Source organism: Neolamprologus brichardi, chromosome 10 (genome assembly GCF_056152115.1).
Source record: "Neolamprologus brichardi isolate AB-2024 chromosome 10, ASM5615211v1, whole genome shotgun sequence".
In the NCBI taxonomy this organism is placed as follows: Eukaryota; Metazoa; Chordata; class Actinopteri; order Cichliformes; family Cichlidae; genus Neolamprologus; species Neolamprologus brichardi.
In genome coordinates this window covers 15,877,322-15,901,295 of record NC_142113.1, presented here as the reverse complement: position 1 = coordinate 15,901,295, position 23,974 = coordinate 15,877,322, and the positions used below count along the sequence as shown (strand labels likewise).

At 40.7% G+C, this 23,974-nt stretch overlaps 1 protein-coding gene across 4 annotated transcripts in view; it reads right to left on the bottom strand.

The window, feature by feature from the left end:
• Nucleotides 1–187: 187 nt before the first annotated feature.
• Nucleotides 188–23,974, bottom strand: part of nrg2a (neuregulin 2a) — a 77,787-nt gene continuing 54,000 nt past the window's right edge. For 2 of the 4 annotated variants that reach the window (XM_006799991.3, XM_035911689.2), the window contains exons 4-11: nt 19,042–19,162; nt 14,236–14,294; nt 10,687–10,710; nt 8,934–9,036; nt 8,553–8,676; nt 8,318–8,445; nt 7,299–7,520; nt 188–3,430 (exon numbers count right to left, since the gene is read on the bottom strand). In XM_006799991.3, coding sequence (XP_006800054.1) covers nt 2,776–3,430; nt 7,299–7,520; nt 8,318–8,445; nt 8,553–8,676; nt 8,934–9,036; nt 10,687–10,710; nt 14,236–14,294; nt 19,042–19,162 — 1,436 coding nt within the window. In that variant the 3' untranslated portion in view covers nt 188–2,775. Of the gene's footprint in view, nt 3,431–7,298; nt 7,521–8,317; nt 8,446–8,552; nt 8,677–8,933; nt 9,037–10,686; nt 10,711–14,235; nt 14,295–14,744; nt 14,822–19,041; nt 19,163–23,974 lie in introns of all 4 variants that reach the window. The other 2 variants (XM_006799992.3, XM_087847284.1) reach the window with 2 other exon arrangements.

Below are 23,974 nucleotides of genomic sequence, written 5' to 3'. Positions count from 1 at the left end.
ACATATAAACCCTCGATCGCTATATTAAATAGATTTTATTTCACTGTCAGGTTTTATGCGTGTTCTCCTGAGACACCTTGCGCACGCCAGACGAGTCCAACCCCAAGCCAAGAAAAAAAAGAGAGAGAGAGAGAGATGAATCAAAATACAGAGCAAGGCGGTCTATAGAAATGACTACAACGTAAAATGATATGAATAAAGATTTATTTTCTCATATGAACAGGTGGATTCATTTTTCATTGTATTTTACAATCTATGACAATCTCGCAAGTTTTTTCTTTTTTCTAGCATATTTCAGGAATGACATGGGGAAAGGTTCTTTTTTTATTGCTGAATGTTAAATGAAATACACTTTCACTGACTGGAAAAGAATTGTCTGCTGCTTTTTTTGTGTGATTTTTTTTTTAAATCTCTTTTTTTTAAACCATGCACCCATCTAACCTTGACCACAAGGACATGCAGAGGAGAGGTGTTCAAACATTTCAAGCGAGGGTGGGGTCGGGCGGGGGGGTCATAAATTTCAACAGAAGAGGCTGATTGGACGTGCCCGGTAGCATCTCAAATGGGTGAGAGGACTGGCAGGGTGAAGGGGCTGTCACATTTAAACTGGAGGTGAAGTCTTCTTTTGCACTTTTCTGACATACAAAATTAGACCCAGAGGTGAGAAACTCAATGAAAACATCAGCATGTTGTGACCGATGTGTGACCATCCTCTATTGCAGTGCCACTGTGCATTTACCATATACCAGTCAGAATTGCAGATCAGTGTTTAAAAGGCATTTCCCCCCCCCCCTAATTGCAGCATTCCATTATTTTTAATAAGGAGGAGCAGAAATGTACCGACAGAGACGAAACATCAGCTGTCCTTTCTGTGCGAGCCACACTGACGGCTGTGACTTTGAGATATCTTTCAAATATTTACCTCTCCCTCAGTGGAGGACAAAGGGCTTAAAATGAATTTATTCACTTTCAAAATCATCATTTACAGGCTAAATTTTAAATGACTCCATCAGTCAACAAGACAAAGCAGTACACATTACCATCAGAGGAGATACTATTTGGATTCTATCGGCTATTACTGGGAAGTATGCACGTAAGATGGAGGGATCTAAGCCGAGTGATAAAATAATTCACAGACACAGTCATTCAATGGACGTGACGTTAAGTGAACAAGAAAGGCTGAGAACATGATAGACGGCTGCATAATGGCTTTCAAAAAATAACTCGGGTAAATATGCATTTGTATAATGTTATTTCATTCTACACTATAGGCATCACATTTTTTTTTCCACACAACACACTACAGTCACCTCTTAGAAAATGATGTAATCAAACAGCAAAATAGAAAGTTTGCATATTTTTGCATCATATGATCCTCCAAAGTTTCACAGCTATTTCGTTAATATTGTCTAGTATGCTCTGTACTGTGATCCACTGAGCTGCTTCCACCTGACTTTACTTTTCTCTGCATGGGAATGATCGGGGTACTAGTAACTGCGTGTTAACACATAGGTCCTCAGCATCTGAGAACTTGAATCTTAGGTAGACCTAAACTTAAGGAAGAGGTTGAGCAGGGCTTGAGGTGGAGGCAGGGGGATGCATGTGGAAATCCTGAGACGCTGGTGGCCTTAAACGTAAGCCACAAAAACAGAATGGACACAGAAGGATGATTAGGCGTGGGATTCGAGTGAAAACAGACGCAATCTTTTTGTTTTGCCACTGCCTCTGACAGCAGGGGTCACCCGGTGCCAAGCGGCTCAGTGTTTGTTGGCCACATACCAGGCTAAAGCAAGGAAAACCTGCTGGGAAATAATCATTTTCAAAATTAAAAAAAAAAAAAGGATGTAAATGGGGCGGGCTGGGGAGGGGCAGAATAGCTGTAAACGCATCAAGCAATGACCTGCATAACATACAACCCTACAGCAGCCTTGCCTGCTCACCTACACTGGGGTCACTGTTCTTCACTTTTCTGTGAACCTCCGAGACTCTTTACTCTCACTCTCCTGACACCAGTAGACCCACACATTTGATGTTACCACAACAAACAGTGAAGTTCATCTAACAGTCACAAACGCATGCAAGCAACACACACAGGTGCGCACGAGCGTGCACACACACGCACACACTCGCACACACTCGCAGACATTTATGCACAGGCAACACAATTTCTCACTCTCTGTGACTCTTTTTCTCTTGGTAGACATTAGTTAGCGGGCAAAAAAGAAAAAAGAAAAGAATCTACATCGCATTTATGAGACGTTCTAATAAATCCCAAATCATAAAAGAAAACCCTACAGGCGAATCATATTATCATATGTAAACATACACTTTATGTTGAAGTGGTTTATATCGTGTGATATGGAAGGGGTTAGACTTCTCGAAGGATGCAATTTGGAAAGAAAGTAAATAGGAAACCAGAGAGGAAAAACAAAAACATAAATGTGTATAAAAAAATGAGGCGTCCATATAAGAAAGGCTACAAAAACCTCCACTGGCCCTCTGGCATCGGCATACAGCAAAAGGCACCACAATATTACTCTATTTTTTAACATTGTGAAAAAACTGGCACATCTTTTTATGCTGTAAATCAAAATGTACATATAAATAGAGTTTTCCCTATAAAAAAGTCTTTGCTGTTAACTAGTAGACAACTTTTGCTAAAATGAAAATAAATATTTCATTTGTTTAGAATATCTGTCAGTTATATAAAATAAAAATATTTCTTATAGATGCAGGTCTATACTATATTGATTTTTGTCGGTTCATTATCACTCTTTAATGCGGTGTATTGTCCGGTTTGGAGCGTGACTGTGTGAGTCTCGTATGCGTGTTCCCATGCCCACTGTGTCGCCCTGACGAGTTAGAAGTCCGACTGTCCGCCGGCCTGTAGATGGTGGAAGGCTCGGCGTTCATGTTCTGCATACTGAGGAAGGGCGTGCTCTCGCCGTCCTCCTCTGACTCACTATCTGTTAGACAGCTTCGAGACCCATAGTCCCGAGATGCCTCGTATCCTCGTGGGGCCACGTGGCCATTCAGTCTGGATCTCCGCCAGCGCCGGCTTCCAGTTCCACTGGACCCACTTCTCTTTGGTTGCTCCCGAGAGGACAGATACTCCTGGGTGGTCTCATAGTCTTCATCCTCAGCCAGCCGGTAGGGGCTGGAGGGAAGGCTTCCCCTGCTGTCATTTAGATAGGTTCGACGCTGCTGCCGGTAAGGCTCCTGGCAATGAGCATCGTGTAGGGGCACCTGGTAGCGGCGCAGCAGAGGCTGGTCATCCTCCAGGGGGTACGGATTGTGAACAGCAGGAGGGAGCGACATGGCGTGGCTGGCATTGGGGGATGTGATCTGGAAGGTAGGCACCTGCGGGGGCAATGAGTAATGGAAATCCACTGGGGATAGGCGGGCTGGTGTTGTCAGGGCTGATACGTATCTGTGGTAAATACAGAGAGGAGGAGGAGGTCATAGTTAATTGGAGAAGAACAAAGAATAGTGCTGACAAAGACAGCTGCACATACAGTAACCTAGTGTGAATGTTTTAAAGGTATTCTCTAAACTAATGAACATTATACCCTGAAGCTGTACGTACACTTAAATATTCAGTCAAAGTGATTACTTTTCGATAGAGACGTTTAGCTTAGAGTTTCACCTGAGCAGCACCACTCCCTGCTGTAGGTGGAGCACTGGGCGTTGGCTACAGGTTGCCCCAAAGTGTAGTTTACTTCCAGCAATCCTCTGCAGTCTGGATAACTATATTACTGTTATATTTGCTACTCGATTACTGCTCAGACTGCTTTTGCTTTTGTGTGCAGAGCTTAAACATTTCTAATGAGAAATATAATATATAATAATATCTCCACTTGTAAAAGCACCATGGAGTCTCCTCTGTGATCTGCTCTGGATTGCATAACCCAACACAGGCACAATACTGCTTAATGTTCAAGACTGACAAAAGTAAAACCATCATTACTATGTTTATTAATGTTGGTACAGAAATCTTTCATAACAACATGGCTCAGGATTCAATGTTTTTCCCCAGCAGAGCTTGAATAGCTAGCATTTACATCAGTTCTTTGATGATCTACTATGAGCAGCCAGGTTTCAGTCCTGACGAGGAAGAAAGACGAGGACTTAACTCTCTTCTTTAATACCCGTAGGCTCTGGATCAACCTGCCCAACAAGATCAACGAGTCAAATCTGTAGCTATACTTTACAAAACTCTTCAAAACAAACCCACGTTTAGCCATTCAATGAGCGTACTAACACCGTGCCTGATTGCTGAAGTTAATGTTGAGAATCTATATTTAGACATCAGAAGCGCATACGCTACAGATGCAGAGTTTTCCCATCATTTGTAATATTAAAAAAAAAAAAAAAAAAAAGCAACAACAATTCAAAACATTCCTGAAAGACAGGTTAGAATTTATGGATGGCTGACGGTGACTCACTTTGGACCTGTGTGTACAGAGTGTTTTATTTATTTACTTTTATTTCCTTTAGGAAACTAGGAAACCTGCTACATGAGACACAAGCCTCAGATATCCCCGCAACACCACTCATTCAGCTGAGGCAGAAACTGCCACCATGATCAAAGACGTACGTGCAACCTGGAATGACTCTGAGGACATGTAATCTGTCGCTGCATCACAACTTAGCGGTCATGCACAGATGCTGCATGCGGGTATTGTCAGTTAAGTTAAGTTAAGAACTCAAGCAGATAAAAGGCAGCACGTGTCTTGTTCGGTTAGGTTTTCTTAGGTACTGATAGTTGGCTTGGATTCTGTATAGGAGCTCCAGCCTCCTTGATACATCCATTTCATACTTCCATTTTGGCTCAGTACTAAAGCCAAAGGTGCAGAACAGAATGTTAGTACCGGTTAATATATTAATAAATTAAAATGTGATTATAATTTGGTCTGACTGTTATGCATTTTAAGTTTGGAAAGGTAAGAAAACCATGCTAAGGTAAATCCAATTGTACCTTTCAATATAATGAATCCCACTGAGCAGACTGTTCTGCTGGATGCTTCTAGACTGTACCACTTTGTATGAAGCATTTCACTTAGGGGTTAAGTATATTCAACAAAGTGACTTTTGAGAAGTAGTCTTAAAAAAATAAACAGCTGCTTTTCCATTGGAATCTTATGTTTCCTTTAGGATCAGCTTGTCAGTTTGAGCTATCACTACACAGTACTGTTTTCCATCTGAAATGGATTAGGCAATGATAAGTGTTATCAAGCATGCATGAAGCAAGATACTAGAAGTGATGTAGATCCTGAAGACTAAATCTGCCTGATCAGTTCAGTTTCAGCTTGGCAGCACTCACAGTTGCTGTTGGTCACAGAAAATGCAATTCATACTGACAGGTCACAAATGATCTGCGGCAGCAAAACAATCTGTTGCTGTTTTAGTAAAACAGACAGACAATAATCGCCGCTGACAAAATGATCTCTAAAACTCCTAATGGCTTACTGTAGAGCTGCTTTGTTGAACAACAATGTTTAGGAGTATTAAAGCTCAATACAATCTACACTATAGTAAAAGTCTGTTTTTACAGTAATGTGAAGCTGTAATGTCATGGCCTGGGTCTGTTGACCCAGAGCTCATGTATTTTTGGTATATTTTTCAGTATGCTATGTTTTTGGTGGTTTTCTCTCCCTTTTTTCCTTTCTCCCTGTGTTCTCCCGGAGGTTTTGGGGTCACTGAGGGGACGGCAACCCGGAAGCGTTCCTGCACTGGAGGCTGCCCCACCTGCCGCTCATTAGCCTTCACCAGCTGCAGCTGATGGCCTCATGAAGAGCGTCGTATTTAAGAGGGTGGCGGAGCTCCAGTCGGCGCGGGATTATACTAAGTTGAACCTGTTAAGTAGCTCCGTTGATTAGTGAGTTTGTGAACGGCTTCGCAAGTGAAGGCTGCCTGCTGAGCTGTGTGTGTTTTTGTGTCACCAGGAGTCGGGAGTCAGGAACGTCGTCACGAGGGAAAATCACGGAGTGGAATTGGGTTTTTGGAGTTGTCACCTTTTTCACTGTAATGGACACGTACACTGTGTGGGATTCATAGGGGAATCGCCACAGGAGTCACAGTGCCGGAATTGTATATAGTTGTTGTTTCTGTCCAGTCACTACAAATAAATCCACTGTCCTTCACCAGAGTCTCGCGTTTGGGCCCTACTTTCTCTACAACTCCACGGTCTGCCGTCGCAGCCTGTGACATGTAATGTAGTAGTAAGGGCTAGAACACATTCAGTTAATACAGCATTTCTTTCCTGGGAATAATGCAGCTACCCTGTGCGTAACACTGTATAAATATTGCAATGCCTTTACAGCAGACCATAGGCTCAAATCACCATTATGTTACAACACCGTTAATGACTTTCATTTGAATAAAAAAAATGTTTGAGAGTGTGATGTTAAGCACCCTTTTAAAGCAGGTCTTCATACTAAGAAATAATTTGTGTTTAGAAACCTTAACCTTAGTGTTTTTAAAAATCTTTGTAGGAGTTGTGTTGAAGCAGTAGAAACCAACCATGCTCCCAAATTCCCAAATTTCCTCTCAGCTCGCTGCTAATCTAGGCTTGCTGAGCGATGGATTGTCAGCTGTGAACAGTGCTGGAATTCAAGACATCAGCAGAGACCGAGGAGGGCATTTGGGGAATTAGGTACCACAATCAGGCAACAGAATAATGTAACGCTGACTACTATTGAATTACAACACTCACATAAAGAGAAAGACCTAGATGCACACTATTTAGATCTAAGTGTAGGTCTGATCTGATTTGTCATGTGAGAACTTTAATTTCTCTGTGCCTCTGGTACAGACATATTTACATGAAGTACAGGAAATAAAAATGATACAGCTGTGGAGTTGATGAAAGGCGTATTTCTTTGCATCTGCCAGACTGTTTCTGAATCTCCTCTTTGTGCTACCTTTCACTAAACCTGTCCTATTTCTGACTTAAGTGAGTTTAAATCTGACTGTGCAAAATGGCAGACAAGTGTATTTAACAAAATGTCACACCATCCCTTAAATAAAATAAAATAACATTAAAAGGGAACACTAGCCAATTAGAATTGCATACTGGCCAGGGAATACTCTTCCCATTGAAATGAGCACTGTTTCTCACTCTTGCCTACCTTAGCGTATTTCATCATCATGCCTGCTGTGTGTCAGTTTCCACTGAGTCTCTCAGAGTGCCCTGACTGGCCTCTCGAGGCTGAGAGAGAACCAGCAGAGAGAGGAAACTTCTCAAAATATTCATGACAAACCCAGTGCCATATCAGCCACACAGGTCTGGTCCCCACCTGTCGCTGTGCGGAGAGTCTCCCAGCGAGTCGAAGGAGTCCCCGTACTGCAGCCTCGGCCGATGGGGGTCAGAGTAACCACAGTGTGCAGCGCGCCGTGCTCGAGCCTCCATGCACGCAGGGCTGCTGCATTTACTGGTCCCCACGGATGATGACATCATTCCCGGCGAGTCAGAAAGGATACTGTCAGAATGTTCCAGGCTCCATGTCCGTTCCTCATGTCTGACAATAAAAAAGACAAAAAAAAAATAGGTGTTAACATGCACACACCCCACAATATGTCCAAGTTTCACCTTTTTTGTAATTTTTTTGAAAGAGTGCTTGATAACAAATCTGCGGCTGTCTCTGGAGGAAGAACATTTCCACAATTCAACTGCAATTCCATGATCCGTTAGCAAAAGTACCCAGATATTCAGCTCTTATCTCTTTTAATCCTGTTCCTCTCTAACCTGCATATGAAAACTTAGTCCCTCACAGCGACAGGTCAGTCATAAACCCTTTGATTAAGTTGCTTCTGAAGAGAAGTCCACAAGAGCTTTCCAATAGAAACAACAGAAGAAAACCAAATCTTCAGTAGTGCAGACTAATACATTCAGCACTCGTTGGCCTCTGTGTCTTTGCAAATTCCCATGTGAGAAATCCTGGTAATACTTTCAGCTGTGACTCCTCTGCCAGCACTACTTTTTCTCACCTTAGATCACTTACAAAATTAAAATTGTGTCTGTTACAGATAACAAAGCTTGCCTTTTTCAGCAGAAATCAGACAGACTGTCTTGCCTCACCAGCAATTGGCTCACTCTGCAGCAGCGAGAATCCTGGTGTGTGTTTTTTAACGATTCTATTCAGATACTCTGCACTGTTAACAATTTACTTACATCTGATTTTAATGATCAACTAAACCCGAGTGTGCCCTTTAAATATAGGAACTTGTCTCGAATGAATCAAACTCCTCTATCACTTTGTGATTGATTGTCTATTTGCAAGAGGCAGTTATGATGACGCACGTGCTGGTTGCTCACCTGTGAGTTGATGAATGAGCTCGTGTGGAAGAGTTGTGAGATCTGGAAGAGGCATGACTGGCAGGAAATGAGCCCTCTGTAGCAGGCCGTATAACACGTTCAGTCGCAGGGACATTCTTTGATATGTACTGCAGGTGGAGAGTGAAAAACAAAAAAGATTGTAAAGAACAAAATCCATGTGGTGTGCATTAGTCTGTGTGTACTGTAATAATGTAAGGAATCCTCGGAAACATACATCTACCATAGGGATATCCTCCGGGCCAGGTCCTGGGTGATTGGGTCCATTAGCTAAGTTACGATTGGGATGTTCTGGACACATGTTTTGTCGCAGATGATTGTGCATCCTGTTTCTTTGTTTCCTGTTGAGAACATCTTGGTCATTCCCTTTTTTTTGTATAATCACCTTTTATTAAGTCTTTTTGATTTACTGTAACACCTACAATAACTATTTAAACATGCCTAATAAAGTAAGGGCATATTTTAAAACATAATCTATCATTTCCACCTGCTGAATGTCACAAGGACTGGGCAGTACACTAATATTTACGGTTTTGTATATTTATTAAATTAAAGAGCATGAGTACATCTTCAGAAATCATTCATCATCTGGACTTACTTGGTTTTACAGTAGGCAACCACACACACGATGCCCACGACCAAGAGAGCCACACAAATACCCGTGATTGTCAGGACTCTTTTCTGGTAGAGTTCCTCTGCCTCTGTCAACATCACACACACACACACACACACACACACACACACACGCGCGCACACACACACAGAAATGACAGAGGAAAAAAATTAGCTTCTTTAAGGTTGTTATGGTGTCACTGTACATCTACACATCTATTTTTTTTTTACTAAATCCTGAGCAGAATGAAGCATCATCCTCCTTTCCCTTCACACTTAAACCTCTTCTTTCGCATAATCACAAATGCAGCAGATGCTGCTGCTGCTCCCTGCGCTGCAGTAAGGCGGCGTAGGTGGGGGAAGGGCATTGGACTGTTGGAGAGTTAGACTGTTCGATCAAACAACTCTAAAAACCAGCTATTTTAAATTGCACCATGCATGATAAAAGTCAATAACAAGTCTTCCTCTTTGTGTCTTTAGTGGTCTACTATCTCACTCACTTACAGAAGCGATCATCTGCTCAGGCATTCAGTGAAACACAACGATGAGATCACAACAATTTTGCAAAAAAATTTGTCAAACAAGAGAAATTTGAAATGAAATGAAGATGAAATTTGACTGATGCTTTTGCTTTTCCAGAGAAGAGCTTGTAAAAGGTTGACGTAGATTCTTTGTTTCCCGTGGGGGGGAATAATGGAGGCAGTGTAGTCCCCAATTAATAATGTAATAAGAATGAATTGAATCTGTGCAACCATCTCAGGTTTCCTCCTTTCATTCACAAGTACATTTACATTTTACATCAGCATACCAATTTGTGTCGAGCTTCTGACGCCATAAATAAATCACTGAAGTCAGTTTATTTTTAGCTGCAAACTCAGCGATATTTCAACAATATTGCCTTTAGCCACTGATATTGAATTTGAAACAGAGGAAACGATACTTGTGTTAGTTTAATGACACTTATGGTCTACTACTAGAGTGCACTTGTGTAGTTGAAGCAGCTAGATCTACTATTAATTTTATACTCCCAACCACAAGAGGACTTTTCTGGAAAAGGTAGCGGGAAACAAAGGCTGACGATGAAAGAGGGCGGAAAGAGTGTCTGATAGAGGAGAAAGTGTAGGCTCTAAATATAGCATGGCATGCTCACATCACAGCATTTTACAGCATCCCTGAAGGATGATCCAAACCAGAAACGCATCATGTTTTATACTCCGACATTACATTTCAGCTACACTAATGACGAAATGATGTAAGAGGCATGGTCAGGATCACACATAAAAAGAAAGACTGAGGTGGCATATCAAAGGGAAAAAAAAAAGAGACGCTAGAAATGAGAGCAAGAAGGTCGGAAAGATAGATCCTAATATTGAGCAAATCCTTGGGTATAGCTCCAAACATGACAGATCATGCTTGTTACAGATGGAATGAGGAACTAAAGTCCAAGGGGAAAATATGCTCTTGTAAGTGAGACGGAAACTGAGTTAATGGTACTTTTCCATTGCACGCGAATGAGAGGTGGAGGCGATTACATCCATGTTAATGATGTTTGATGAAGGATCAGTTGCATTGACTGAGGGTTCGTCGTCGTAATAAGTCATGGCATGATTGTTTGAGAGATCGACTTGTTAATCGGGGGACGATATGGTCACACCACAGACGGAACACGAGCAATGTCAAAATGAACGGCATCTTAGTAACTATGCTAGCACTGAGAATCAAAATGGATTGTTCCATACCCATAAATTCAATCCCAAGATGCTCTGCCATTGCAGAGAGTTGGAAGGTGGGTGGGGGAGGGGGGAGGGGGGGGGGACACAAGAAACAAAAGACCAGATTAAGAGCGGCACCTTCTGATATAGAAGTGGAGCAAGTACAAATTGGCATTACACAACACTTGTCGCTTATTGTCAGAACGACATGGTCAGTACTATCTAAGACGAGACACAAGCATGCAACACACACTTCAAACCACACTACATATCAGTATCACTACCACATATCACTACTACTAATTCTAATAAAGGGATTTTTTGATTTCTTTTTACTACTTTTTAATACTCTTAATAAAAGTACAATATTCTGCTCTTGCTTAAAACTTATATCTACTCTATATCTCAGCACACGGGGCCTCAACAAGATCATTTCCTTTTTAGTAATTTTAGTCGTAAACTTTACTAAACATTTTAGTAAAGTTTTCGCTCTTTTTTTTTTTTTTACATATTACTAGTTGCTGTGTTGGTCCAATTCAGTAATAATGCAGTGCCAAGTAGAGGGAAAGTTTCCAGATATGATCAAAGGAGAGATGATGTGGCCCTGTGTGAGTCGCTTAGTGTTTATTACTCCTATAAAAGGCTGATCCCTGACAGCAACCAGGTGCTAGTTGTGAGCACATCCTATAGATGCACCCACTGTGGTAGGTGTAGGGTTATTTAAGCCTGTTCTGCTTTCGTGGCGGATCTGTTACCAATAGTTGCGGCTCTCTAAAAACAAACAGGACGTACTTGTAATCTTAACAACCAAAGATTGCCTGGAGTCACTACCGCTGTCGGCTTTGTCATCTTCAGTCTCCATTTATAATCACACGTAGCGTCTCCGGCGGCACGTGAGGGGGCTGAATTAACCCCGCTTATTTTCTTTCCAAATGCAATGATGCAGAATTTTGCCCAAGCATGCAGCCACTTCTGAGGGACTGTGACTGTGCTTATCTTGCGCCACAGTTTTATGTTTTACAAGTAAGTCTTGAGGTTTATGTTTTATGAAGCGCCATATCATTGCATAACCAAACAAAATCCTAAAAGGGAATGGGATATTAGGTGCATAGCAACTGTTTGGGAAAATATGCGTCATCTACCGAGATTACCTGTGCTTTCAGTTTTCTGCTTTCTAAAAATGCAACACTGTCAATTCCAGGACACACCCATCACATGAACAGGCAAGTTAAAAGGAGTGTATGTGCACTGTGTTGGAATAATCATGAAGAATAAGAAGAATTATGGCTTGACTTTATATTGTATGGCAGATAGAGGCCACAGGGACGTCATACCAGCTAGCAAGTCCATATTTCTGGCTCCTCACTTGCTTTACTTGGGCTAAAGCAATTCCCAGCTGTTCTTATGACAACATGCTCTTATTTAATCCAAGCACTTATGGCTGAGGAGAAAAAAAGCCATCCTCCTTCTCTTTTTTATCTCCTGGGGATGGGAGGTGCCCCTTTCGGGAGGCAGGTTTTTAACTATGAAACGGATGTGCGTGAGCACAAGGGTCTGCCTTTTAAACTAAAATTTTAGCAGTTCTACTTGATTGTAAAGACTAAAAGCCAAGCTGTTCCCATGATAGTGTTGTAAGGGAAAGAGGGTGCACGCTTTTTTCTCTCTCTCATTGTTTTACTATTTGTTTTTATCATCTTCTGTCTGTTTTTTAAGCCTTTTTTTTTTTTTAAATGATTACTTGGTTGTATAACCATGCAACGCAAATAATACAAGGCTGGTCTGTACTTGTGTAGCTGGATGAAAACAGGAAATAAACGCTGTCCTTGATGCACAGCTGCGCTGAAGTTAAACAGAATGTAGAAAAAGTGTGCGAGTGTACGGGGGAGGAAAAAAAAAGCTCCCACACAACACTGTCTGCTCTGCCAGAAAAACAAGCAATTTCAGCACAGTGCATTACAACTTAATGTGAGATGAAATTACTTGTACTTAAGAAGGGGTTTTTTGGGGGTATTGTACTCTGTGCCAATATACAACAAACAGAATGTGTAAGCTTGAAAAGTCAGACTACAGGGATGAGCATTAGGAAACTCCAAACGCAGATGCAGTTTGTTATTCTCTGAATGCAATGTTACATTAAATCGCAACCATATGGGCTTGCAAAGGCATGATGCTGCTATTATCCAGCATAAATGACAGGCTTTGGATTTAATTCTATATCATTTTTATACTTGAACCCTGTGCATGCAGTGCTTTCCCTAAAGAATCTAGTCCAGACTTTTTGAAATTTCAGTCGTTACGTTTCATTAATGTCACGTCTCTCGCTGTACATGTAATCACCAATCAAGTAATACTGACATTTAAACACTCCACAGGACTACATTAAGAAGAATCCCCACCATGTGATTGGTTTTTAAAGCTAAAACCCTTAAGGGCAATATCAATCAGGCCATAGTCGTCCACAAAACGTCCTCTAATCTTAGTATAACAACGCAGTTGATAGATGTGTTTGCAGATGTTGCCTTGTGGGATGGTGCAGGGTTTAGTTCTCTAACCCCAGGCTACTAAAGCTGTTTGACATGGCACTCCAGTACAGTGTTTGGACTATCTGTCGTGCGAACACCATTTTGTTTCTTCTGGATCAGCGTGTTATAGCAGATGTAATTTGCTAAATGTTCTTGTGTGGACCTAACAAAGCTTAGTGTTTTCTACAGGCTGGCTGTGATTTAGGTCCTCCGCAAGTTATCAACTGGTCTCAAAGTTAAACAAATAGTGCTTCACATTTACCATCTTGGCTGATTTTGAACTAATGCGAGGCAGGTGCTGTAAAGTTTTGTGGTAAGTGGGCCTTTTCTTTTGGAATCCCTGATTATCTCCGACATCAAATCAAATCAGTGGGATTTTGTTTTTTCATTTTCATATTGGATCTTTATATTGATGATAACGGTTACGCTTTCACACCCGTTTATCAATATTTAATAAATCCTAGTAGAAAGAAATGCACCATCATTTCAGCTTCAGCTGGTTGCAGCCTCTCAAATAAGGGCTCTTTACAAGCTCGCTGTTATCAGTTAGTGCTCCACCTGATAGAGCCAGTCATTCGTCATGCTTGTTAGTTGCGACTAATTGTTTGGGCCTGGCTTTCCATACAAGCTCTACTTAGGGTCAAACGTGCTTGCATGTTTCAAGCTGATTGCGAGAACAGGCATCATTAGCAAGTGGGCTAAACAAAGTCCTTTTGTAATTATTTTGCCATTAGATTGTGTCGTTACATGCAACTTGCGATGTGCAAATCAACTTGCACAAAGCAAACTCACACCCTGACTCGCCTCGCTACGAACTCTTATTCTGAGAATGCGCATGCAACGCACTGCACTGAGTCAAAGGGCACACAATATTACATGCAGACCAAACACAGTAACAGACTCCACTAATCTATGCCAGCTTGTAAATGAGTCACCAGAGCAGACACAGACACAACTATTAGGTAATAAGAGGAAATTAATGCGGTCTCTACACCCAGCATGCACGCGTGACACGAGGACAGACTGACAGTGACAGAAGAGGAAATTGACATACGGTAGAAACTGGCCATAACGTAGGTTTGACAGCGATCACCAGTAAAGTCATTTGGACACCTGATGGAAAGAAACAAAGCCGAAGAAAGAGAGAAGGAGGAAGAGGAGGAGGGTGGTGAAAGAGTGAGAGAAAGGAAGAAAATAGAGGGGGAGAGGGTGGAGTGAAAAGGACAGTGTGAGTAAGAAAAAGTGAGAAAGAAGGGAAGGGAGGGGAGAAGAGGGGGGAGAGAGAGAGGGAGAGAGGAAGAGAGACACAGAATTAGAACAACGGAACATCTACAGACAGCAGAAGCAGAGTGTTCCCTTTGGATGACACCATCGTGTGCATGGTGTAGTGCACAGCTCAATGCGTGTTGACCTGAGAAGGAGGAAGAGGAGGAGAAAGAGGAAGAGATCTGGTGGGGGGGTGGGGAGTGGGGGGGGGGGATGAGGAGGGCAGCAAGAGTCCACAGAGGTAATCCAGTGACAACTGTGTCTCTGTTGTCAGCTGCTCATATCATTTGAACATACTTTTGAAAGGATTGGGCATGTACACCCGCAGTGGCTCAGTCTGTAAGCATCGAGGGCCGAAGTATCCATCCGGACATCTGGGAAGGAGCAGACAAGTGTTATGGAAAAGGAAAAAAAACACACACACAGAGAGTGACGTTGATTTCAGGGGCTTGAATCCCTTCACACACATTTCTGCAAAATGTCACAGCATGTTTAAACACACAACAAAACAAGTAACAGCAACAACAAAAAAACTGCTACCAAACTCACAGTAAAGTGCAAACAAAGCAAGGAGGGCATCCTCTGCTGATGAACGTGCCCCAATTCGCAGTTTTAAATTGATCTCAATCTGCACAAAAATGTAATGCTTGGCAGATGCTGCATCTCTCTGATAAGCTAGCAGCTTTTTTGCCCCGTTACAGACACAGTGACAAACAAAAAGGGTAAAAATATACTTCAGCCTGGGCTCTCATCTTGACAGAGGAATTAAAAAAGAAGAAGAAAGGAGAAAGAACAAAAAAAAAACCCATATATAATGACATATAATAATAATAATATGGGCTTTTATAAAAAGAGATAAATGTGATTCAGGATACTGACAGTCCCATGGCTTTCTGAACTCGGTCTATGGGATGAGAGAAGAGCAATTTTCATGAGTGTGTGGAGAATAAGAATGTAGCTCGGGATAAACCAGGCAATGTTTTATAGGTAATCAATAAATCATTCCTTGGAAAGCAGTGAAACAGAGCTGAAAGTTGGGAAATGTTTCTCTTTCTCTTGGAGCCTGTTGGAATCCTTGTGGATGTATCCATAACCTGCAAACGTGACTGTTTTATAACTGATACCAGAGCACAGAGTGTTAAAGCAGTCAGATCAGGAAATAAGGAAATAAAATCCCAAATTTTAATTTCCAGCTTGGAAAGAAAAACAAAAGGAAAAAAAAATGAATATGTAAATGTTTCTTGGTAAACACACGAGGATGTGTTCAGCTGTGCTTTGAAGTCAGAGTCAAGACCAAAGTTTCAAATGTGTGGCTGCGTTATGTTTTTGTTACTGAGGACAGACTATCATCACCATCACGAGTTTTGGGTTAAACCATATTTCCTCATTATTATCTCAATTTGGATGAGAAGTTGGTCTTTTCAGGGCCACCAACAATCCACCCAGAGCCACAACTAGACCACTGATCCAACAAATGTGATTTACTGGGTCCACACAGTGCCTCCTGGGAGCACCATAAATATTCGGCAATGAGTTACTCATCCTGAGTGATGGTGTTTAACTGGGTGGGGGGGGGGGGGGGGGGGGGGGGGGGGGGGGGATTGCGCCACCTAGGTCGAGGAAACTTGGCTGAAAGATGAAGGAAATAAACTGTCACAGGGTGCAAATGACCACAGAGGTGCAGAAAATAAACATGTAACTTTCAGGAGGAAAACAAACACTTTGCAATGTTTATGAAAATGTTCTACAAACTGTAGATACACTGAAGTTTCTCAACTCATTACCCTTCTAATAAGTTCCATAAAGAAGTGATAACTATCGTTCTCTTAGGAAGACACTTCTGTTCAACAACTTTCATTGTACTTGTATCTTCATGTATAGAACTGAAACAGTCAATTTATTACATAACAGAAAAACTTCTAATCACTGTGTCTCTGATGGTTTGCTGCTTTCCCTTGTTTTGAATCATTATAAACTTAATTTTGTTGGATTTGGACTGCTGGTCAGACAATATGAAGCAAACTGAAAGACAGAAAAAAATCAGGTATCTGTAATGAGCATTACCTAGGAGATCTGTGAGATCTGTGGAGTATACGCCCGATTTAAAACCACCTCAGTCAAATTTTGAGCACCTTTGTTCGAGCCGTTTCAGCTGATTCAAAAATATAAAGAGCACATAATTAGTTGAGGGAAGCCACAATGTCAAGATTGGCTTGCAATCCAAGCACATCAAAAGATCTCACTGCCAGCCTTTTTCACCTTATGCTTAAGCTGATATTCTTGCATGTTCAATCATCACATTTCATATTAGGTACCTATTTAAGTTGCTTTTACCTTCCTTGTAAGCAACTAAAAGTGTAGAAAAGTCCCAGATTAGAGCCATACTAATAATCTTCTGCACGCCAGAGTCCTGCAGATGGAAATAATTATTTTCCCTTTTTGGCTGCAGTGGTCCTGACTGAATGTACACAATTAACAAAAATGTTCTTTTTTCTGCACATTATGCATGCTTTGCATGAAAATAACAGCAGGTTTCAACTTTCAACACTCTTTACATCATTTCACCTTATCACATCACCTTACCTCCACCTAAAAGTTTCTATATGAAAGTGAAGGAGCTGGGAATAAAAGTAGGACTAGCTGTCTGCAGGACTTGTTTAGCCAGAGAGTAATACCCACTGAAGCCTTGCCTATATTGAATGAGATGGCTGTGGGGCAACAAATCCCTGCAGGCCTTCACTGCATTATCCAACTTTTCTGGACCCATGCCCCAGCCGTGAGTGAATTAGCTGCAGCAATTGAGTTATTGCTGCCTCCAATTTGTACACAGCGTATTGAACGGCTGTTGCAGCCATGTCCTGCTTGCTCGTCGAGCATTCTTCCTGCGGCCAACTGGGCACAGAAAGCCTTGCCAGTGTTTCAGCTCTATATCAAATCAGCCAAAAGGATTATGTTAGCATATGGTTGAAGAGAAAATACATCAGAATATCTGACAACTATGCAAGCAGATGTCATTTGTATTGTAACTACACAATAAGGTTTAACTGATTTTTACAACTAAGGCAACCTATTTTTGTCCTTTTGATTAACTAATACATACAGCTGTGCTCAAAGGTTTACATGCACGTATCAGTGGCAGTGGTACATTACACAAAGTGAATGGAATAATATAGAAGTAGGACTACTTGCAAATTCGCAAAAACTTCACCTTAGATCAACAGCTAGACAGTTGAAACGTGTAGACAGTTGCATGTTCCAACAAGAAAATGATCCCACAGACACATCAAAAAGTAAAGTTTAAAGTTGGGCCTGTGCCAGGAAACCAACCACTTTAAACAAACTCTACCAATTCTGCCAAGACGAGTGGTCAAATATCCAGACAAAATTAATCCAGGTTGTTAACTGCTACCAAAAGTGTCTGATTGAGGTGTAACTTTCTAATGTACATTTAACCAAATGTACGTAGGAAAAGTAGTGAAAATCCTACATAAATTTAAACTTGTGCGCCCAATGTTTGTTTTTAAAGTCATGAAAGATGTATGTTGTTCAAGTAAATCATTAAAAGCCAAAATTACCATGACGTTCATGCCCATATTGAGTGTAAATAAAATTCTGAATACAACTGTATTTGGGCCCAATAAATGTTAGAAAATCTAAATAACATTCACAGTTTCCAAAGGAACGGTTTTGAAATTGCTTGTTTTGTCTGATCTACAGCCCAAAATCAATGATTTTATTTTAAAATAGCAGCAGATAACCAGCCAATAGTCACTCCCAAATCTAAAACCAGTGAACATCTGGCTTTTATGACTAAAAATGAGTTGATGCAAGTAGTTGCAGGGCGTTTTTCTGATTACTAAGTGACTAATCAAGAAAGTGGTTGTTTCATCTCTTAAAATGAATTTTTAAAAAAACAAAAACTGTCAGTCCTCTACAAAGAAAACCGGTTGTTTAGCTTAACCTCTCGAGCACATGGTCCCAAATAATGTTAGCCTAATGAGTTCGAGGCTAACACAAACTCGCATGTAAATGTCAAAGAAAAAAAAGGTTGTTTCCGTGATAATGTCAACCTGTTTTCCTCCTGAAAAGCTAAGATGCATGGTTCCTCCAACGCACTTTAAACACAGGTCTTGATCCCCTTTGCCAAATGTAAGCAATGATTCTATTTACCTCATTGGGGGCCTCTAACAGGCATAAATATTTGCTCGCGACTAAACCAGTGACTCATGACATTTTGAAAAGCCTTTTAATGTGCGGCCCTCCTGTACACTAAACATGACTTAAAAGGATGAGCACACCACCGCCTCACTCCATTATTAGTGTTAAAATACACAACAGGTGGGTAGTTAGACAAACTGGCAGCATATTCCTGTGATGTGTCGCTGCTGCTGCTGAAAGAAAGAAGGGGAATTGAGCTATACCACAAAAACAAAAAGCAAGGTAAAAACTTGTAGTTAGATAGCTGAAGATGATTATCAAAGTCAAGATGCCGTAAAAGAGCCTCTAATTTGGACTGTGGGACAAAACATCTGTCAAACAACAACGGCCAAGAAGAAAAACACTTGAAAAGAAAAGGATAGAAGAGATTACTCACTTGCAGGAAAGCTGATTTATACCATGGAAGAAGTAACAGTCGCCGCCATTCACACAGTAGGCTCTCTCTGTGTCGTTGCATTTTCTGGCATGGCCTGAGCCTGGAGATAGCGTTGTGGTCACTGAAAAAAAACACAGAGAAGAAAATGACAAATTACCTCCAGCTGACCCAGTGGATCCTTTATAACGTCAGCTTTATTTCCTTTATAGCCACAGCCAGATGAATAAACAATAATTTGCAGTCAAAACAAGGAAACTTCATGATAAATGAACATGAAGAGGATTTTCATTTAATAAAAATATTTGTTAGTTTTTCTTGTATCTCTGCAAGACTAATATGACTTTTATGTGTGTATCTCTAGTTTTTCTTAAAGAGTTACTTAAATGCCACACTTGTAATTTCACAAGGACTCTTAGTCTTTCATGTACAAATGTAATTGTTTCTCAAAAGGAGTGTTGACATTATCTCAACAAGTTCTATGAGCAAAGATAAATATTTCCCTGACATAGCGTAGGAGGTGTTTATGCCTCGACTCAGGTCCTTGGAGTGGCCTGAAATGTCATGTATCTGCACTTAATCCCCCCCATTGAACAGATATCTGTTTGGGATGAAGTCTGCTCATCGGAATCAAAATAGGGATGTTTAGAGGAATGAGAGTGCTGAGAAAGGTGCACTGTGGCAGGATTGGGCTTGAGAAGGGTGGAGTGCACCTCACATGTCAGATACTGATATGTGATTGAAATTGTGCACCTGCTGTCAGACGATGTTAGCACGTTGGGAGAATGTGGCTGTTAGGCATAGAGAAGTCTTCGGCTGGTAAGAGTTTTACACTGACAATATATTGGCTTCAGCAGCCTGACACTCATTTTATCAAGCATAGCCACTGGCTTTACTGTAAGTAATGTCAGTCTTGTGAAAACTAAGCACACTTCCTGATTCACAAGCTTGTAACATCTTTAGCAGCAATACCTTGAATTAATTGCATCCTATACTTTTATACTTTTCATCCCAGCCTCTATTAGTCTCTCACGTCATTCTGGAGGACTTTTGCCCAACTTGTCTTCACTACATTGCTTCAGTTCATTGAGGTTTTCACATATTTGTTTGTGCAAATTCTTAATTTCCTACCAGCATCTCAATCGTGTCAAGGTCTGAACTTGGTCTGACTAGGTCACTGTAACATCTTGATTCTTGTCCTTTTTTAGCCGTTCTGTTGCAGAATTGCTGCTGTGCTTGGGATTATTGTCTTGTTGCAAAACCCACTTTCTGCCAAGCTTTAGCTGTCAGACAGATGGCTTCACATTTAGTCTAGAACACCGATACATAGAGGTAGTCATGGTCCACCAGTGACAGTGCGTACGAGGTGTGTGTGTGTGTGTATTGTACTGCCATGAACTTTAACAGTTAACATGCCAACTCAGGTTTATGGAGTCTGAGATCTAGCTTTGGATTTTGGCAATCTCTCTAAACATTGCACAGTCTAGCGCTGAAGTATTTGCTGGGACATTTACATCTGGGAAGATTATGGCTTACTGTTAACATTAACAACTACCAAACTGCCAAAACATCTGGTTTTATACAGGTGCTCACACATTAACTGCACATCAATTAATCATGTTCAATTGACTAGCAGCACCTGGCTGCTATATATCCTCTTAGTACATAGAGTTCCGTGTAAACGTTCTTCTTCACATGCCAGATTGGCTGTTTTCCGTAAAGACATACTATACCCTCCGGCTGGAGAAGTGCATTGCTTACTTCAGAAGCTCACCTCTGGTTTGGTTACTACAATAGAGGTTAATTCCCATGCTTATTAGGATAGAGAGGCAAACAAATGATATTAGTCTGTGCGTCATTGCCAGTATGAGTGAAGAGCACGAATAAATCAGAACACTATATAACCAAAAAATGTTTTGTTCTTTACACATGCAGTATACCAAAATATATCAAATAGCGTGTCATTGCTGGGCAAAAATTACTTTGTGAATAAAGTACAACATCCATCCATTCAATGAACAAACAAAGACATAAATCCACTTCGTTAAATTGCGATGAGATAAGTCGATAACAGGTGTTATTTATACCTAGCATTTTATTTTAGAGGTAAATTTATGACGTCATGCTGTTCTGCCAAAATTCCTTAAAAAAAAGTAATGCTCCCAAGACAACAACACATCTATTTATTATCATAGGTCCAAATATTCCTAAAATATTTCCAGGTTTACCCATTGATCAGAACCACTTCATCATCTGATGTCTCACTTGGAGGACTGGTGCGTAAAACACTTCATTAAAAAAAGAGAAAAAAAAAAATCAGAAAAAGCTGTCGGGCAAACCCTGTTTAAAAAAACAAAAAAAACCCCTCCCGCGCTCAAAATGGAAACTTCGTGCAGGATTCCAGTGCAAAACCTGTGCAGGAACATGTGGACAAACAAGCTGCACAGTGCTGCAACCTTTCCCAGAATGCACCAGTGGAAATCAGAGGAGCGTTGTAGACAGATCATCAGTCTCCACAGGACGGGTGGACGCCACAATACTCGTACTCACACATAATCTACGGTCCACCTGGTGTGCATGTGGGTGGACTGCGGGTGGAAAACAGATGACCCACACGGGGAGGTGGAGAACATGTAGACTTCACATAGGAAAGATCAAGACCTATATCTGAACCGTGGACAAGTTCTGCTGTCAATGTTTATTTTGCTACTGGTCATACCAAATTAGTTTCACAGTAGTCACCTTTTTTCCCTCTTTGTCAACATTTTCAATGAAAAAGTAAAAAGTGAAAAACAACTTCCTGCACTTAGTTGAGCTAACTGCAAAATCTCAAAATTCCACATATTTTTTGTCTAATAGGGCTGCTAGATACATTTTAACCTCTTAAGCCCCAACGCCCCCTGATACGGGGGCAAAAGGCAGGAGATCAGGTAGGCTTGGGGCTTAAGAGGTTAACTAACTGAAACCTATATTTGTTAAGATCACATTATTTTTATACAGAAATAAATGACTTAAAAAAAACAAATAAACCAAAATAAGGTATATTGGTAAGGGTAAGGGCGCTATTTTCTCAGCTGTACTCCTTGTTATAAAATGTTCAAAGTGAAGATCAGCCCTGTGTAAGCTAACTGGAATGAGGGCATATAAACAATATACGTTTCATCCAAAATCCCTGTTTTGGATTAAACTTGATAAATAGCTACAGTTTGTGAAGAGGCTTTAAATCTGGACAGCTGTAGCATGGGGCTTATATTTTTATTGCCATACAGCTGAATGCTTGCAGGTGGAGACCACACATCTCCTCAGCCGACAAGGTTCATTTACCTAAACAACAAACACCACCTGCAATATTAAGGGGCTTCCTAGAGGAGCAGAAAAATTCCTGCAGACCACAATTTACACTCCATGCAGTGAAAAGAACAGCAAATCCAACTGACTGAAGGAAATTACACGCTAATATCGCTGCAACGATTCGTTAAATATATCAAAACAATGAAAGTGTTTAATGATGACTTAACAATTTGGCAAAAAAAAGTTGATCCCACTTTCAGAAAACCATCCACTTCTATTTTACTGAATCTATTCTCTGCCAAATGTTTAAAATGAATTTAAATGAATCATATAAAAGTATTATTTGTATAACTTTAATAAATGATCTATATAAACATACTCCTGCTGGCATGGAGGAATTGATGATTTCTTAAGAAAAAGGTCACTTTACATCTTTTTAGCAGAATTCAAGCACTGCTTTCAGTGGGCTTCAAAGATTGCAGTTATCCTAACATTAACATTACTATTGGCTTTCAGTCATCAACATCTAATCTATGATGTAGCACAGTGTCCCAGTTTTATCCTCCCCTACTCCTTTTCCCTGCTGTCCTCCCTTCTTTCCTTTGTGTCTTCCAGTTACTCCCACATAGCAGACCCTCTGCTGTAAGAAAAGTGAAGAAAAAGTTCCAGTTTTTGCACACTGTGTACAGAAAGCTCAGGAATTCTTACTAAAAAAGCATACACATATACACCGTCAGCAGAAGCGTATAATAAAACAGTTGTTGATGTTTACAGCATTCGAGATACAAAGTAAAATGATCATGTGTAAAATTAAAAAAACCTCACTATCGGTATTATTTTCATAACAGTTATGGCTTAAGCTTGTGAGCAGGACGGCCTAAATAGGAAACATACAATTAATTTCAGAGGCAGACTAAAAACTTGAAAACACCAACTCAGTGTTTTAAATTGTGTCAGATTTAAAAGTTTACTGCAGTTAAAGGGTAACACACAGGACCTGAACTGATGCATCTATAAATCATAGGTTCATGCACTTTAGGGTTTATGATAAACTTGTAAACTTGACAAAAGCATGTGTAAAAACCCTGCTGAGCAGCAGTAAAATATCCAAAAACCCTAAAATGCTGAAGGCTTCCCTTGCGCCCAGCAAGCTATAGTGCCGGGCTCAACACAGATCTCCTCATAAATATCACATTTATTTATTTTTTTTTTTTGCAAAACCAAACTGTTTGGTTATTCCCATCATCATGCCTTCTGTCAATAAAATAGATATTTACATTTTAAAAGAAATTGAATGCACCTGGAGTAAAACATTTTATATAACATATGTCTGTGTAGGTTCTCAGTCATCCAGGCCACGGTAATCTAAGGAGCTTGGAAAAATAGCTACTAAACCTCTTTAAGTTTCTTGAAGATGCTTCACTCTCATCCGAGAAGCTTCTTCAGTTTTAAGACCAAATGGTCGAGAGTCACGGGTTTTAGTCCTAGTGGGTGTTGTCCCTTAGGAGGGTTGTTGACCCACTATTGATCATGTGTCTCATCACATGTGCCAAGACGTGACAACAACACCAATAAAGCCTTAAGATGAGACCCCACAAGTACCTAGAAAAAGAAAACCATTAGTTGCCAAAACAACTTGAAAAAA